The sequence below is a fragment of the Mandrillus leucophaeus genome, unplaced genomic scaffold, assembly GCF_000951045.1.
Source record: "Mandrillus leucophaeus isolate KB7577 unplaced genomic scaffold, Mleu.le_1.0 Scaffold235, whole genome shotgun sequence".
In the NCBI taxonomy this organism is placed as follows: Eukaryota; Metazoa; Chordata; class Mammalia; order Primates; family Cercopithecidae; genus Mandrillus; species Mandrillus leucophaeus.
The window spans coordinates 181,050-198,351 of record NW_012102421.1 but is presented as its reverse complement, the minus strand read 5'-3'; the positions used below and the strand labels follow the sequence as shown (position 1 = coordinate 198,351).

Here is a 17,302-nt window from a genome sequence, read left to right as displayed (position 1 = left end):
ACACACACACACACACACACACACACACGATTGGATACTACTCAGCCATAAAAGGAATGAATTAATGGCATTCGTTGCAACCTGGAAGAAACTGGAGACTATTATTCTAAGTGAAGTAACTCAGGAATGGAAAACCAAACACTGAATATTCTCACTCATAAGTGGGAGCTAAGCTACGAGGATGCAAAGGCATAAGAATGATAAATTAGACTTGGGGAAAAGGGTGGGAAGGGAGTGAGGGATAAAAGACTACAAATTGAGTTCAGTGTCTACTGCTTTGGTGATGGGTGCACCAAAATCTCACAAATCACCACTAGAGAATTTATGTATTGAAATACCAATTCCCCAAAATCCTATGGAAAGAAAAGATTTAAAAATAAAATAAAACATTAAAAAAATTTAAAACATAGTTACTAAAAAATTCTTCTAAAATGTAAAAAAATAAAAAAAACAAAAAAAAGTTCCTGAAGGTCTTATACCAGAAACTCTACTAGTTTGCCTCTTAATGCGTATATCTGAGCCCACTTCCTCAACTTCTGAGAACTTATCAGGAAGCTGCTGATCACCTGTTTCAGATGTTTTCTATTTATTGTGAGACTGTATCTCCCTGTACCTAACTGCAACCAATATTACTTTAGAATTAACAACCACTTGACTTGACCATCACCTGGTGATGAACACTTGACATTTCTAGTGTGTGGAGGTGGAAGGATCTCTCCTGCCCTGCTCATGTCTGACCAGCTACCTACTGCAACACTTTCAGATTTTTTTTTAAATTTAATTTAATTTTTTTTTTTAAGATGGAGTCTCGCTCTCTCACCCAGGCTGGAATGTAGTGGCGCAATCTCAACTCACCGCAACTTCTTCCTCCCAGAGTCACACCATTCTCCTCTCTCAGCCTCCCCTGTAGCTGGGCCTACAGGTGCACACCACTATGTCTGGCTAACTTTTTGTATTTTTAACAGAGACGGGGTTTCACTGTGTTAACCGGGATGGTCTCGATCTCTAGACCTAGTGATCCGCCCCCCTTGGCCTCCCAAAGTGCTGGGATTACAGGCATGAGCCACTGGGCCCGGCCTCAGATTTCTTATTATCAGATTTTAGGTAGGACAAACAGCTGATATTTCTGGCTTTTGATTTTTTTTTTTTTAACCAAAAGTGTTAGTTCCCAAATGAAACTAAAAAGCCTTAACCAAGATTATGGCTTAGCCAAGCATCTATGAGACATCACCAAAGAGGTGAAGGAGCACCTCAAAACTCAAAAATCACACAAATATCAAAACAAATAAGGCTGATTCCTTCATCTGAAATTAAATCCAGGATACAGCAGTAAAAGCATAAAATTTTTAACTGTTCGATGATAAAGTAAAGTGGATTTTATTCTTATTTTCTCATAGGTTCTAAGGCAAGCAGTTTGAGTTCACAAAAAAATTAACTTTGTTTTAGGTCAGATTTTTGCTCTGTAATTTAGTTAAAAGAAAATTTAAGGCTAGCCATAACACTATTAGGTAGGTATCTCTCTTTGAAATTAAATCCTCTGATCAACCGTTTGGAGTAAGAGAGCTCTAAAATATTTTTTAACTTAGAAGTCCCAATTTAAAGAATCCATCTTCTGGCCATGGACAATTAGGATTTCCAGTGACGTATTGATTCTAAGTGACTCAATCCAAGAGGCTCTTTGGTGAAAAACCAACCCCAATGATCTTTTCCCCCAACCCAACAAAATGAAATATGTACTCTCAGGAACAGGCTTAGGAAAACAAAAGACTCATGTTGCCTCAGGCCTATCCAAGCAAAAAGACTTGGGATGACCAAAGTCCAAGATGGATGGGATTTCTTATGACAAGCCCTCCTGGGAGCTTAACACATTTGGAAAACAAAAGAAAAAAAAAGCACCTCAGGTTCTCAGCCATGTTAAGGCTGGTCACCTAATGTGACTCAAAAATGATTCCTCCCCCTGATGGTGGAGACCAAGAGTGAGTGCTCCGACTTGGTCACAAATCAAGTCCTCAAGGACATATGACCACTAGAGTGTAATTGACTTTACCGACCTTCTGAGTAGAGAGCAATCATACAGCCGTAGATAATCAAGGTTGTTCTTAAGACCACCTGAGTAAACTCCTCTACAATCATTTGTATTTACACTTTTTAAGAGAATTCAGCTGCCTTCAGCCAAGTCTTTTACTGAAGCTATGCAACTTCCCCGGCCTTCCAGGAAGGTTTGTGACTATTTCCTATAACTATCTTTATAATTTTTCCTCTAAAATCGTTTCCACCACCCTGACTCAACTGCCACATCTCCCCCTTTTCTGTTTCTTGTGTCTATCTCAAAAGAAAGGAAAAGAAAAGAGAACAAAACCAAAAGATTTCTCCCCACTTGTTCCCAAAGGTCTATGCCTAGGTTACCTTCTTTCGGAAACCATGGGTTAAGTGATACAATGTGCATTAGGTCCCTTACTTGAGCCTGCAAAACCAAGGCTCCAGTGGCTTTAAGCAGCTGTTTGAATACTTTTAGATACTGCTCCTGTTGTGCTGATAACTGTTGTCCCGTGATAAAAGCCTACCCTGAACAATTCCCTCGAAATTGGAGATCCCAAGCAGGCACCGATGACCTACGGACTTACTGACTTATCGACTTACTGGCTTACCAACCACACAGTCTTCTCCTTAGTTTTCAAAGCTTCTGTTGTGATTATTTGCCCCTATACCTCAGACCTGGGCACCAACTGTCTGGGTCCAACCGGCAGACCCTGACCCAGCAATGGATGAACAAATACACTCAGACACTAATACCCAGTGAAAGAGTAGACTACGTGGCCAAGTAACTCACGGATACCTAGAAGGGCCCAGTAAAGAGTTAACAGCAGTGGCCCTGATCTGCCAGTGAAATTCGCATTTATTTAGTACAGATTAAATAACAAAGATCTTGAGTAAACACCACTAGAAGATAATTGACATTGCCGACCTCCCCAAGAGTAGTTCCCCCAGCATAAGATTAAATGTTGGCTTTAGGACCGCCTGAGTAAACAAGCTATTTAGATAAACTCCTCTACATCCTTGTGTATCTATGCCCTAAGCTTTTAAGATAATTCAACTGCCTTCAGCCAAACCTTTTACGGAAGCTATGCAAACTCCCAGCTTCCAAGAAGATTTGTGACTATTTCCTATAACTGTATAATTTTTCTTCTAAAATATTTCCCACCACCTTGACTGAAGTCCCAAAGTTCAGAAGACAGGGAAGGGCATCAGAGAAGCATGAAAAAATTGGAACAAGTTTGGCCATTATAAAGTAAAATGTTGGTCAGGTCTTTCAACACGGATTAAAAAAAAAGGGAGATTAGGGCCATGCTATGAGGACACTGAATGGCAGCCTATGTAATGGGAACTTCATCCCACAGATAAGAGAAGTCACTGGAAAGCTTTGAGAAGGTCACAAACATGACAAACAGCATTGCCAGGAAGATTACCATGACCAGCACTAGGCAAGAGAAGTTGGGAAATGATCTTCAACTTTGGACACTTAACAGAAATATCTAGAAGATCTATATTTCTTTTCTTTCCTTTTCATGTTTAATTTTGAAATAATTTCAGACTTTCTAAAATGTTCCAAAAATAGGCAAAGTCCTCCTATGCTTTTCATTCAACTTCCCCAAATATTAACTTTATAGATATGCACCGAATAATCAAAATCAATAAATGATTATTAACACTGTAAAATGAAAGCCTGTAGAGACCTTATCCAAATCCCCTCTATGTTCTGACTAATGTCCTTTTTCTGGACCAGGATCCAATCTAGTATCACATATTGCTCTTCATTGTACTGTTCTTTCAGTCTTCTTTAATCTGGGGAAGTTAGGATTTACCTTTAAGAGCTTCACAATTTTTTGGTTACTTATTTTGTAGCAGACACTCATTTTGGACTTTTCTAATATTTTCTCACGATTAAACTCGGGTTATACAGTTTGTAGAAGAATACCACAGGGATGATGCTGCACCTTCTCCATCCATTGTATTAGAATGCCCTAATATGTCGTTATCTTTGACTACTGGAGACATTAACTTTGATCACTGGATTAAAGTTCCTCCACTGCAAAATGACCCTTTTCCTTGAAAGCATTTTTAAACAACCAATTCCTGGGTGTTGATCACTGGGTTAAAGTTCCTCCACTGCAAAATGACCCTTTTCCTTGAGAGCATTTTTAAACAACCAATTCCTGGGCTACACCACACATCAGCCAAATCAGATAGGCTTAAGGGATGGTACAGTCATTGGTAGGGTTTAAATGCTCTACAAGTGACTGTAATCAATATCTGGAAATGGAAACATATGGCTTAGACAGTGAAGATTAGAATCCTGAAAATCAGCCTGGAGACCATTCCCAAGGCTTCTCTTAAAAAAAAAAAAAAGAAAAACTAATTCTAAACAAAAGCAAATCCATCTGGATTTTGGCATGGACATATGGTTGAGACATTGAGGAGAAATAGAAATCACCTGATGGGGAAAGAGATGCGTGAGTAGACTGCAGTCCAATTATAAAAAGAAAAGGCAGAATCAGGTGTGGTGACACTCGCTTGTAATTCCAGCATTTTGGGAGTGAAAGTGGGCAGATCACTTGGGCCCAGAAGTTTGAGAAGAGCCTGGGATTTCACCAGCCTGGGTGAAACCCCACGTCTCCAGAAACAATCACAAAAAAATTAGATAAGCATGGGGGCATGTGCCTGTTATTCCAGCTACTCAGGAGGCTGAGGCAGGAAGATCGCTTGAGCTCACAAGGATGAGGCTGCAGTCAATCATGAATCACCACTGCACTTCAGCCTGGGTGTGAGAGTGAGACATTCACTCTTTAAATTTAAAAAAAAAAAAAAAAAGTAAAAATAATGTTCTAAGGTCAGATGTAGTACAAAATCTGCATCTTATTCTGTGATGTTTAGATGCTATAATATAAATAGAACATGGAGGTGTTTCCATATGAATAGCTGACAGATTCTACACTTTTTATGCTGCTGAATCATATTCTATTGTGTAGATATAAGGTAATCTGTTTAACTAGCATCGTGCTGGTGAAAGTCTAGGTTGTTCCCAACATTTTGCTCTTAAACAAACAATACAGTGAATAACCCTGATTAGGTGTCATTTTTCATGACTCGTAGTGTGATAAATTTTTGCCAGTAAAGTTTAGGAGGCAAAAATATGTATTTTTTAAAATTTTGACATGCATTAAGACATTTTACTCTCCAAGATTTGTACATATTTTTATGTTCCAAGAAAAGTAGGGGAGGGTAATATCACACAAAAGTCCTGAGTGACAGGACTCTCACACAAAAGTCCTGAGTGACAGGACCTTTAGAGACACAGGCACACGGTCATATCTCTGGTGCCCACACAGGGCAGGGGCATCTGGATCCTGGGAAGCTCCAGGAAAGGTGAGGATCCCCTCTAGAGGACACCCTACTAAGGATCAGAAAGGGGCCAAGGAAGTCAAGAGATTACAGCAGGTCTTAAACTATGGGAAAGTTGAAGTGGAGGGCATTAAGGTTCAAGGAGAAAGCTGAGGTGAGAAAGTGGTAGAGACTGATGGAAAGAGAAGGTAAAAAGCTCCAGGGAAGCTAGGGAAGGCACATGAGGGCTCTCCACTCCTCCTCAGCATTGAACTTTGTAGTGGTCATACTGGTGGGGCTCTGTGAACTCTAGAATGTTCAACACTATCTGGGGACTCTACCCACTCAAGGCCAGCAGGACTCCCTCCCCCACCTCTGACAACCAGCAATGTCTCCAGACTTCGCCAAATGCTTTTCCCAATGAAAAATTTTCCCCTGGCAGAAGCATTAAACTCCACTAATCTATAAAAGCAAATCACCCCTAAAATCCATCACCTCTTGGTAGAAGATTTACAAGTGTGAGAGGGGTAAAATGGAGGTCTTCAATATCTACTGAAATGACTTTTACTTAATCAGCAATTTGATGTCCCAAAAGGCATGTTTAGAGGTGATGCCACATGGCTGCCTGTTCCTCACAGCAGAAAAAGTGTGGTTTTTCCAAGGGTTTTAACCGTAAACTGTAAATGTCTGTAACTGTGAAAGGGAATGACACCCATTGGGTTACATTAAAAAATTGATGTAGGGAATTCTGTAGATATTGGGAGAAAAAAATACACAATGTAAACCCAAACCCCATTCTGATTCTCTCACCATGTTAGGGCCATCTTGTCTATCTGTGAATGGTAACATAGAGATTTTTGTATATTTTCAAAATTGTATACTGTTGGATCATTTTAAAAATAGGAATAAATCCCAAACTGGATGAGGCAACTGGACACTGCTGGAGTCTCACTTTTGACCAGGAGAGCTGACAACATCCTGCTCCCCCTGGCCTGGACACTGTCTGACTCAGGGGCCTAAATGCTCTCTTATTATAGAGAAAGAAGATGTTTTGAACATTCTCATCATTTAACCTTTCACCTCTCACACCCGTTGACCTGTGAAACCTCTTCCCCACTCCTGAATTTCATTTTCAATTTACTGAGCTCCATTTCTGTCCCTCATCCATTCCAACATGAGGTGGGTCCAGATGGTGGCTTCTGCCCATGGTTTTGTAAAAAACAAAAACACAAAACAACAAACAAACAAAGAAACAAAAACAATGAAAAAGACTTTCAAAATTGCTTTGCCTGAATCCTCCTTAAACTGACCTCTACCTGCAGCACCATGATCGTACCAGCAGAATTTGGACACTTTTTCGGGTAATCAGATGCTTTCCATCTCTCATTAGGAAATGTGACTCTCTCCACCCTGCATAAAGATTTCCCACTAGAAATCAACACAGAGATACTGCCTGTGTGTTCCCAAAGGAAATGGATTCTATAAGAACATGTGAAAGCTGCAATTATAGAAAAGACCACGTAAAACATACATTATGTAGATGGTTCTCACCATTCTTTTAAGAGATACATTGTAAAACATGACATTTATAATTATTCTAGAAGAATAAAGCATGCATACTGTTTTCTTAAATTAATTTTAATAAGGTGGTTCCTCCCATGTGCCCAGGCTGGGACTCTGAACAAAATTATCCATCTTCAGGGGCAATGCCTGAGAGGGTGACATGGACTTAGGCCTGATATGCAGTCATTTCTGTCCACCCTGACCCTGCTGGAGAACAGTACCAGCTCAGGGCCTAAATCTCCTGCTGAAGAGTTGAGAGAGAAAATGGAATATCCAAAGCCTCTTACCTTTTTCCAGTTAACTTGAATGGGTACCAGTGCAGTCCACTTGCCCCTGAGGACACCCACCTGCTGGTCTTTGGCTTTTAAGAGTCAGACCTCACTGGCTTCTCTGGGTCCCAGCTGCTTTCACTCTGCTGAACCCTGTTCTTTCCCATGGGGTTCACTCCCCTTCCAGGCATGTCCTCCAGCTCCAGCTGACAGGTCAGCCAACCCAGAACCAAGAGAATGAACAAAGATTTCAATATCTAGTGTGTCCAGCAGAGATCTAAACTGCACAAAAATTAAAGAAGTAGAGAGGCACACAGCTCCCCTGACAACATTGCGTCCCAAAGCAATGTCTTCTGTGCCTCTCATTAAGGAGCTCACTGTCTCTCACCACATAAGCAAGTGCTTCCAGGGTCTCTCAATTCCTCAACGGGAGGCAACACACATTTCAACCCAGTACTTCAGCAAAGGAAGTGGAGATAATTTGCCTACTTGTGATAAAGTTCCTGAAAAGATCCCTAGATTGCAAAATTCCTCCCCGAAATACGACAGAAAAAGCTTTTCAATTGCAAAACATTGACCTCCTTGCTTTTAAAAAAGTACCCCTGAAAGAGCCAAAACAATTTTGCCAAAATAAATTGCAGAACTTGAACTTTCTTATTTGAAAACTCACAAAACATTACAAGTACTAAAAACAGAAGCTGCTGGCATGAGAATACAAATAGGGACCAAAGGGATAGAATTGAGAGTCCACAAGTAAACCCTCACCCTTATAGTTCATTTCTCTTGAATAAGGGTGTCAAGATAATTTAATGGAGGAACAATCATCCTCTCAAATAATGGTGCAGAAACAACTAGATAACCACATGCAAAGCAATAAACTTAGAGAACTGTACTTCCAACCATATCAAACAATTATCTTAAAGTGGATGAGTGAGTTAAGTTTAAAATCTGTAACCACAAGAACATCTTAGAAAAAGACATAGGGGTAAAACTTAATGACCTCAAATGTGCAATGGATTCTCAGGTATGACCCAAATGCATGAGAAAGAAAAAGGAAAAACAGATAAATTTGGCTAAAGATGCAAGCCTTTTGTGCATCAAAGGATATTATCAAGAAAATAAAAAGACCAAACACAGAATGAGACATAACAGTTGCAAATCACATAGACAATGGTTTCATGCCCAGAATATATAAAGAACTGCTACAACTCAATAACAAAGAGACAAACCTCTCAATTTATATAAATGGGCAAAGGACGCAAATAGACATTTCTTCAAAGAAGATATGCAGATCATCAAGAGGGACATGAAAAGAAACTCAACATCATTAGTCATTAGGAAAATACAAAGTCAAAGCCACAATGGAATCCCACACTAAACCTACAAATATGGCTACCATTCATTTCAAATGTTAAATAACAATTGAAAGCATTATGTAGAATTTGGAATCCTCATACATTGCTGGTGAGATTATAAAAATGTGCAACCACTAGGAGAAACAGTTGTGCTGTTCCTCAAGAAGCTAATCATAGAATTCTCATATGAAACAGCATCCTTTCCTAGGTATATACCCAAAGAATTGAATCCAGGCACTGAAACAGGTACTCGCATGGGAATGTTGGTTGTAGCATTACTCACAAAAGATAAAATATGAAAACAATCCAAGTGTTCATCAGCACATGAATAAACAAATGTGGTCACACATACAACAGAATGTTAATCTGCCATAAAGAGGAATGAAGCTCTGACATCCACTGGAAGATGCATGGGCTTTGGAAACATTATGCTAAGTGAAATATGTCAGAAACTAAATAACATATATATATAATTCCATTTATATGAAACATCAAGAATAGGCAAATTCACAGAGACACAGTAGAGATGATCAAGGTCTAGGGTGGAAAATACAAGGAGTTATTATAGTTTTAATTATACAAGGTTTCAGTTTAAAATGATAAAAATTTTCTAGGAAAAATAGTGGTGATGGTAACTTCACACTGTGTATGTGGTTAATTGCATTTGATTGCACATTTTCAAGTGGTTAAAATAGCACATTATTCACAGAACTGTGCAAAATTGATTTCTATTATTTAATTCACCCAGGCTAAGGTGTTTGTTATGGCAGCTGAAGCCCATGAATACATCATCTGACCCAGTGTTTTCCATGAAACGTACCAGTTTTTCAATCAAGTTAGCTGGAAGCTCCGGCCCCCAGAAGAACTGCAGGTCCCAAAACAAGAGCTCCAGCAGGGGTTCAACCAGCACAGGTCCCATAGGGCAGCCTCGATGTCAGGCCCTGGATGGCATGTGAGGCTATAATGATACAACCACAACGTGAAAGTGTAAGTGTTTTTACTACTTACAGACACTGGGGAGCACTCGGCACACCTGGAGACCACAGATACAGAGGTCAGTGAGCCCAGGCAGGGAGGAGAGAAGAGAACTGTAAGCCGATGTCTTTTGTAAGTCCAGGTGTTATCTGACAGGTTTCCAGTAGGGAGCTTTAATGGATGTGTTTAAAGCAAGTAGCAAACACTGGGACCAGGAGATCACGCTGTGATTGAGAAGTGGTCACTTTAAATGTAAGGGCAAATGTCAGAATATCAGTTTAAAGAAATCAGATGGAGAGAGAGGAGCCCAGCACACCAAGCAGGAGAGATGCCTCTTAGATTTTATCGCTGGCCACCAACTGCAGTCACTTGAACCAGATACAGTATTGAAAACTGCCATGGTGAGCAAAGCCTGCCTCTGATGTGAGGCAAATAAATTTACACCTTAAACAGTGAATGCCAAGGCAACATGACACTATGAGCACTCCTGACATCCAGGGACACCAGCAGGGTGTGGTACTGCGCCCTGGAGTCAGAATCCTGGGTTCTGGTCCCTGGGAGTGAGAAAATGAAAATAACTTGTCCCTGCTCCCCTGGCATTGATCCTCCTACCCTGCTGCTCCGTCTTCTGCTCCCAAGCCCATGTGCAGTGCTCAGCCCCAGACATCACTGCCCCCAGGATATACACAGTGCCGCCTACTGCACACAAACACAAACTCACAGAAGGTGACAAAAATCAGCGTTCGGGACCTCCGATCGTGAAAGAGGGAGAACAGTGAACGTAGAGCCAGAGAGACTGGAACTCACAGGACTGGAAGGTGATGGAACTGTAACATAGCATATGTGTGACCTCGTTAGAAACGTGCAGAACCTTGCGGAATAAAACACGTAGCCTGGCCTGGGACTTCGGCCACCCACACTTCCCTTCCAGTCCACCAGAGGGCGGCAGAGTCCCTCCAGCCTGGAGCCTTCCCAGGGGATGCGGACGTCCCTCAGCAGAACCCATAGCCAAGCAGGGTCCACCTTCACCAAGGACACCTCTGCCCAAGTCCTCAACGTCCTCCATGCTCCCCACACGGACACTGTCAGCTCCTCCCTGATCTGGCGTCCGCCAACCTAACACCACTCCCTCTGCCGGCAGCTCCTGCCCCACACACCTGCTCCTTCCCTGGGCTCAGTTAAAAAGACATCTCCTAGGGCAGCGCTGGTGCACGCGATGCCACACTGCGCACTTTCCCCTTGTAACCTCCCTCCATCCTCATCAACTCTTTCTGTCACTGCTCCCTAAATGTCCGCCTCTGCTCCATCTGTCCTGTTCTATGGGTCATCCTAGGCCAAGCCTAGTGCTGACAGAGAACAGCTGCTGCCTGAAGGCCCACAGCCTCCCCGGGAATCAGTCAGGCACCCTGTGACCTGCCTGCCCGCTGCACCCCATGGGGCTCAGAGCGCCTGTGACGGTCACACACAGGCAACACATAGGATGTGTCCACCTACCCCCGGCTGTCCCTTGGGAAGCAGACCTCTCCTGTGTCCCTGCCGGGAGAAGAGGGTATTATTGCTCTTTGCTCTGAGAACACAACTCACCCCCACCCGCCTTCTCAGGTGTGAGCGATGTCCCTCCAGAGAGGCTCTCTGGTGACTGCCTGTTCCTCCTCTACAGAGAGCATCTTGGCCAGGTCAAAACCCTCAGGACAGACCCCTGGGTATGTCAGCACACGGAGGACTGAGCCCATCACGTCCACGGAGTAAGTCTGGATGAATCTCTCCAGCTCTGAATCCCTGCTCTATCCCAGGCTCTCCTTTCCGTATCTCAACGAGCCATGTTCCACCGGGTTCCTGGGTAACTCCCCACTTCCTCCTGCATCACCACGGGGAAGGTGTGGTGACCACAGGACAATCAGACACCCAGGGAAGAGAGGATACCAAAGATGGTCAGGAAGAGATGAGAAACCCATCCACCAGTCCCAAGGGAGCAACAGAGTGACTGAGAACTGTCCCTTTCACCATGGGAGTTACAGCCCCCACTAAGCAACCAGCACATGCCTCTCCTCAGAAGAGGCATAAGAGATTCACCCTGCACACCTCCAGGAAGGACAGTTTCCTCTGGGACACCCAGGTCATGAATGTCCATCCTTGGAATTTGCAGCCAAGCGAGACACAATTATAGAAAGGAAGGGTCCCTGTCACCAGGCTACACGGAGCTCACCCACAGCACAATGTGGTGTCCCGATAACAGGGACCTGATGCAGCTCCAGCCTCCTGCACTGAAGGGGAGAGCCAGATGGGGATGAAAGAGGGCAAGGGGTGTGAATATGCACGCCGACCAAGAGCCACTGGGACAGCAGGAGGCTGAGGCCCAGAACTGTGCTTGCCCAACCTACAGAGTATGTGTGTGACTCTGTGTGTCTGTATGCGTCTCTTTTGTGTGTATGTTTGTGGTTTTGCACATAGTGTGTAGCGAGGTTTGGTGACAAAATCACTGCTGAAAAAGGCAGAGGCCTCCACAATTCCCAGGGACCTGACACACAGACAAAAGGAAGAAGAGAAGAAGGGACAAAGAGGCAGGACTGAGAGGGGAGGGAATAGAGAGGTGACCTGGGCACAGACCCCGCCCATAAGCCTGAGATGTGCTCCTGCCCCGGGAAGAGGCTCAGCACAGAAGGAGGAAGGACAGTACAGCTGACAGCTGTGCTCGGAAAGATTCTGGATCCCAGACTCATCTCCACAGAGGAGAACACACAGGCAGAAGAGGCCATGGGGCCCCTCTCAGTGCCTCCCTACACACTGCACATCACCTGGAAGGAGCTTCTACTCACAGGTGAGGAGAGAACTTCCTGGGAGAGGACAGGAGGAGGAAGCAGAATGATTGGATGGGGTCTCCTGGAGAGGATGGGGTTCTAAAAAATAAAAGAAGCCAGCACTTTGGGAGGCTGAGGTGGATGGATCATGAGGTCAGGAGTTCAAGACCAGTCTGATCAACACAGTGAAGCCCCGTCTCTACTAAAAACAGAAAAAATTAACCAGGTGTGGTGGTGGGCTCCTGTAATCCTAGCTACTCAGGAGGCTGAGGCAGGAGAATTGCATGAATCTGGGAGGCAGAGGTTGCAGTGAGCCAAGATCGTGGCACTACATGCCAGCCTGGGAGACAGTATGAGACTCCATCTCAAAAAGAAAAATAAATAAATAAATAAATAAAGGAAAGAAGGCTCTGTTGGAGCCTGGATTGGGGAAAATATACCAGATAGGGACAGGGTCACAACAGAAAAATCACATTGAACTGGAATTGGTAATAGGTAGGAAAATCTCAAGTGTTCTGTTCTCCTGGTTAATCATCAGTGGCCACCATATTTTGAAAAATGATAATAATTATTATCGGATGACACTTCAAATGAAAATATAAGCAGGACATGAAACACTGTCCTCAGCAAAATACCTCAACAATTAGGGGAAAGAAAAAAAATAGCCCTGGCTGGGAGGTCCCTGGGAACCCTCACATCTGCAGGAGTCTGCAGCCTGTCCCAGGCACCGGGGTGCAACCAAGATCACAAACGTCCCTGTCCTTACAGAGCTCATGCTCTCATGGGCAGGAAGACAGACCTGCAAAGAGATCTGGAATGTGGTATCAGGTGTTGACAAGAGCTCCGGAGGGAGCAGAGCAGGGAAAGGTCAGAAAGGGAAGACCCAGGGTCTCTGAAGGAGGTGTCAGGAAAGAAGTCTAAGGATGCCCTGATGTGAGCAGGACCTGAGGGTGTTGCGGAGGGAGCCATGCAGATCCCTGGGGAAGAGGATTTCAAAGAGAAAAATGCCGAGGTCAGAAGTGTTGAATGAATGGGGGTCGTGCTGCTGACCTTGACCCAGTAGGACAGTAGGACAAAAACACAATACACACACATACACACAAAGAGGGGTGTGTGTGTTTGTGTGTGTGTGTCTACAAGGCTGATGATTGAAGAGATCTTCTCAGGACCCAGGGCCCCATCTTTTCACCCCAATACATAGGTCTCAATATTGACTGATGCTCTCTCCACCTCCTAGCATCACTTTTAATCTTCTGGAACCCGCTTACCACTGCCCAAGTCACGATTGAAGCACAGCCAACCAAAGTGTCTGAGGGGAAGGATGTTCTGCTACTTGTCTACAATTTGCCCGAGAATCTTACTGGCTACAGCTGGTACAAAGGGCAAATAATGGACCTCCAGCATTACATTGCAGCATATACAACAGACACTGAAATGATTATATTTGGGCCTGCATACAGTGGACGAGAAACAGTATATTCCAATGCATCCCTGCTGATCCAGAATGTCACCAAGAATGACACAGGATCCTACACCATTCAAATCACAAAACGAGGTGATGGGACTAAAGGAGTAACTGGACATTTCACCTTATACCGTGAGTGATTCCACATGATCCCTGGGTGTTGAGGGGTGGGGGTCACTTCTACTTTGCACGCACAGGATTGTCAGGCCTGGACTGCCTGTGTCCCTCTCTGCATTATGTCCCATGTTGCGGTTCCGGCATTTAGTGCAGGACACACACAGAGGAGACAAACCTCAGCAGATCAGAATTCTTTTCCTGCCTCCAGACCCTGTAGACACTTGCTGCACAGGAAGGACAGTCTGATGGGGGGGGAGCTGTTCAGCAGGAGGAGATCAGTCTCAGCCAAGCACCTCCTGCCCTCTTCATAAACTTGACCCTGAGAAAGACCCTGGAGAACTGAGTAGGGCTTTGCCTAAGAGGCCCCTTGAGATACTCTCAGAGAAGCTCAGCCCTAGAAACCTCAACACCAGACCCCGTCCCTAAATCCTTACTCCAGATAAAGCTGAGGAGCCTGTGCCAGCGCTGAGTTGTGGCAGGGCTTACTGGGACCAAGGATTTACCAGCTGTCTGAGGACTGTGTCTCCTGGAGCTGCTCACCAGCCAGGGCTCAGCCCTCAGAGCCTCATCTGGGCAAGGACAGAGCTTTCTTCACCTGAGACTCAGAGTGGAGAGGACAGAAAGACAAGCTTTGTAGGCCATAGGCCAACTGCCTTGTGAGGCTTAGGACACTCCATAGAAAGTCTAATGTCCCCAGAAGCAGAAACAGAAGAGAGAAAATGTACTTGGCAGCAACTTATCCACAAGGATCTGACCTAAAGTTGCTCTCTCATGGAAGTGAATAATAATAAATGCTGTTTGTGTGAACACCTCCACTGTACCAAGCATTTGATCAGGTGACTGTGAAGAATTTACAATTTATTCACAGATAGCATGAAAAGCCACAGTCCATTCACTATTTAGCTTATTTGACTGAGAGAAAACTGAGGCACCGGAAGGCACAGTCACTGAACCAGAGTCACACAAACACAAAAGGCAGATCAGGGTCACATGAGGTGTGTCTGCAGCCACAGGCCCATCCTCTCCTCCACCAGAAGTGAGGAATTACTGGGTTCCAAGGGTCCCGTAGTCATTTATTGGCTCAAATCCTCTCATCTTCGGCATCCAAACCTCAGAGGAGTGAGAGCAAATGGTCAGCTGATTAGTCTGTTCTCCAGAACTAAATCACCTGCCTCAACTGTCAGAGTCAATGCAAAAAATGTCCAAGCCTCCCCCTCAGATCTTAACCCCTATCACTGAACCTGAAATCCTGTTTCCCAAAGTGTCCATGTCACTGGCATGACAGGATAAAGAACAGGACCTTGTTTTCTTTCCCCACTCACACCCTGCACCAACACGGGCCCAGTGAGAGACACACACTCAGGTGCTCTCACATAACAAATGGAGGAATTGAATGAAGAAATGAATGATCCATAACCTCTTTAGAGACTGGATCTCAGATGCAGAATCCTAGGAGGTCTAGGCCACACCTTTCCCTTGTCCTTCAGAGGCTGACACCCATGTTTCATCCCCCCACTACCTCTTGCCCCTAAAGACACCCCACCTCATGTAAGTTGAAACCCTTTGGCCACTGGAGGGTTTTCAGGGCTCCCTGGTCCTGGACTGTGGAAATGGGGGCACCTGGTCCCTGGGGTCTCTGAAGTCACTGTAGCCCCCACTGTTCACTGCCATGCTGTCTCTGCCTTTCTCTGCTTCTCTGTGTCCCTCATCTTCCTCCCACTTCATTCTAACTGGCAAGTCCTGTCCTGCACAGCTTCTTCCTCCACCCCTAGGTCTTCCCCAGACACTCCCTCTAACTAGGCTGACTTCTATTTCCTTCCTGCTAACACTGTGGAATGGTCCACCTCCCAGGTAATAGGAAAGGCATAGAAATGACCTGGAGTTTCCACTCCTACCAGGCTTCATCTCGAGCCAATGTCCACAAGTCACTAAGAGAATGAGCTTCCACTGTATCCCCACCCAGGGCTCTGTCCCTTTGTGAGGCTGATCTGTGCACAAGACCGTGGGACAGGGATAGGCAGCTCCTCCATCCATTCTTATAATTGCCAGACATGTTCTTCTGGCCTCCTGCACAAACAAAACCAATTAATCCAGATAGTGATTTGCAGTAAAGAAAGATATTAATGACTCCAAGTCTGCCAAATAGGAGGACGGAGGTATATTATTACTCAAATCAGCCTCCCTAGTGGATCAGGGGTTAGAGATTTTTTTTTTTAATTTTAAAATCTTTTTTTAAAAATATACTTTAAGTTCTAGGGTACATGTGCACAACGTGCAGGTTTGTTACATATGTGTATATTTGCCATGTTTATATGCTGCACCCATCAACTCGTCATTTACATCAGGTATAACTATCATTACAACCCGACCCCCAACCCCTCACCATAATAGGCCCCCGTGTGTGATGTTCCCCTTCCCGTGTCCAAGTGATCTTATTGTTCAGTTTCCACCTATGAGTTAGAACACATGGTGTTTGGTTTTCTGTTCTTGTGGATAGTTTGCTGAGAATGATGGTTTCCAGCTGCATCCATGTCCCTACAAAGGACACAAACTCATCCTTTTTTATGGCTACATAGTATTCCATAGTGTATATATGCCAAATTTTCTTAATCCAGTCTGTCACTGATGGACATTTGGGTTGATTCCAAGTCTTTGCTATTGTGAATAGTGTCACAATAAGCATACGTGTTCATGTGTCTTTAGAGTAGCATGATTTATAATCCTTTGGGTATATACCCAGTAATGGGATGACTGAGTCATATGGTATTTCTAGTTGTAGATCCTTGAGGAATCACCATATTGTTTTCCACAATGGTTAAACTAGTTTACAATCCCACCAACAGTGTAAAATGTTCCTATTTCTCCACATCCTCTCCAGGACCTGTAGTTTCCTGACTTTTTAATGATTGCCATTCTAACTGGTGTGAGATGGTATCTCATTGTGGTTTTGATTTGCATTTCTCAGATGGTCAGTGATGATGAGCATTTTTTCATGTGTCTGTTGGCTATATGAATGTCTTCTTTTGAGAAGTGTCTGTTCATATCCTTTGCCCAATTTTTGATGGGGCTGTTTGTTTTTATCTTGTAAATTTGTTTGAGTTCTTTGTAGGTTCTGGATATTAGGTCTTTGTCAGATGAGTACATTGCAAAAATTTTTCCCATTCTGTAGGTTACCTGTTCACTCTGATGATAGTTTCTCTTGCTGTTCAGAAACTCTTTAGTTTAATTAGATCCCATTTGTCAATTTTGGCTTTTGTTGCCTTTGCTTTTGGTGTTTTAGACATGAAGTCCTTGCTCATGCCTATGTCCTGAATGGTATTACCTAGGTTTTCTTCTAGGGTTTTTATGGTATTAGGTCTAACATTTAAGTCTCTAATCCAT

The 17,302-nt window shown here is 43.8% G+C and overlaps 2 protein-coding genes across 2 annotated transcripts in view; both read left to right on the top strand.

Moving 5' to 3' along the window:
* LOC105541166 (putative pregnancy-specific beta-1-glycoprotein 7) overlaps positions 1-17,302 on the top strand; it is a 62,096-nt gene that overhangs the window by 28,003 nt on the left and 16,791 nt on the right. The gene's annotated exons all lie outside the window — the stretch shown is intronic.
* Positions 12,296-17,302, top strand: part of LOC105541211 (pregnancy-specific beta-1-glycoprotein 2-like) — a 10,800-nt gene continuing 5,793 nt past the window's right edge. The window contains exons 1-2 of the mRNA XM_011982141.1: positions 12,296-12,359; positions 13,577-13,936. Coding sequence (XP_011837531.1) covers positions 12,296-12,359; positions 13,577-13,936 — 424 coding nt within the window. The remainder of the gene's footprint in view (positions 12,360-13,576; positions 13,937-17,302) is intronic.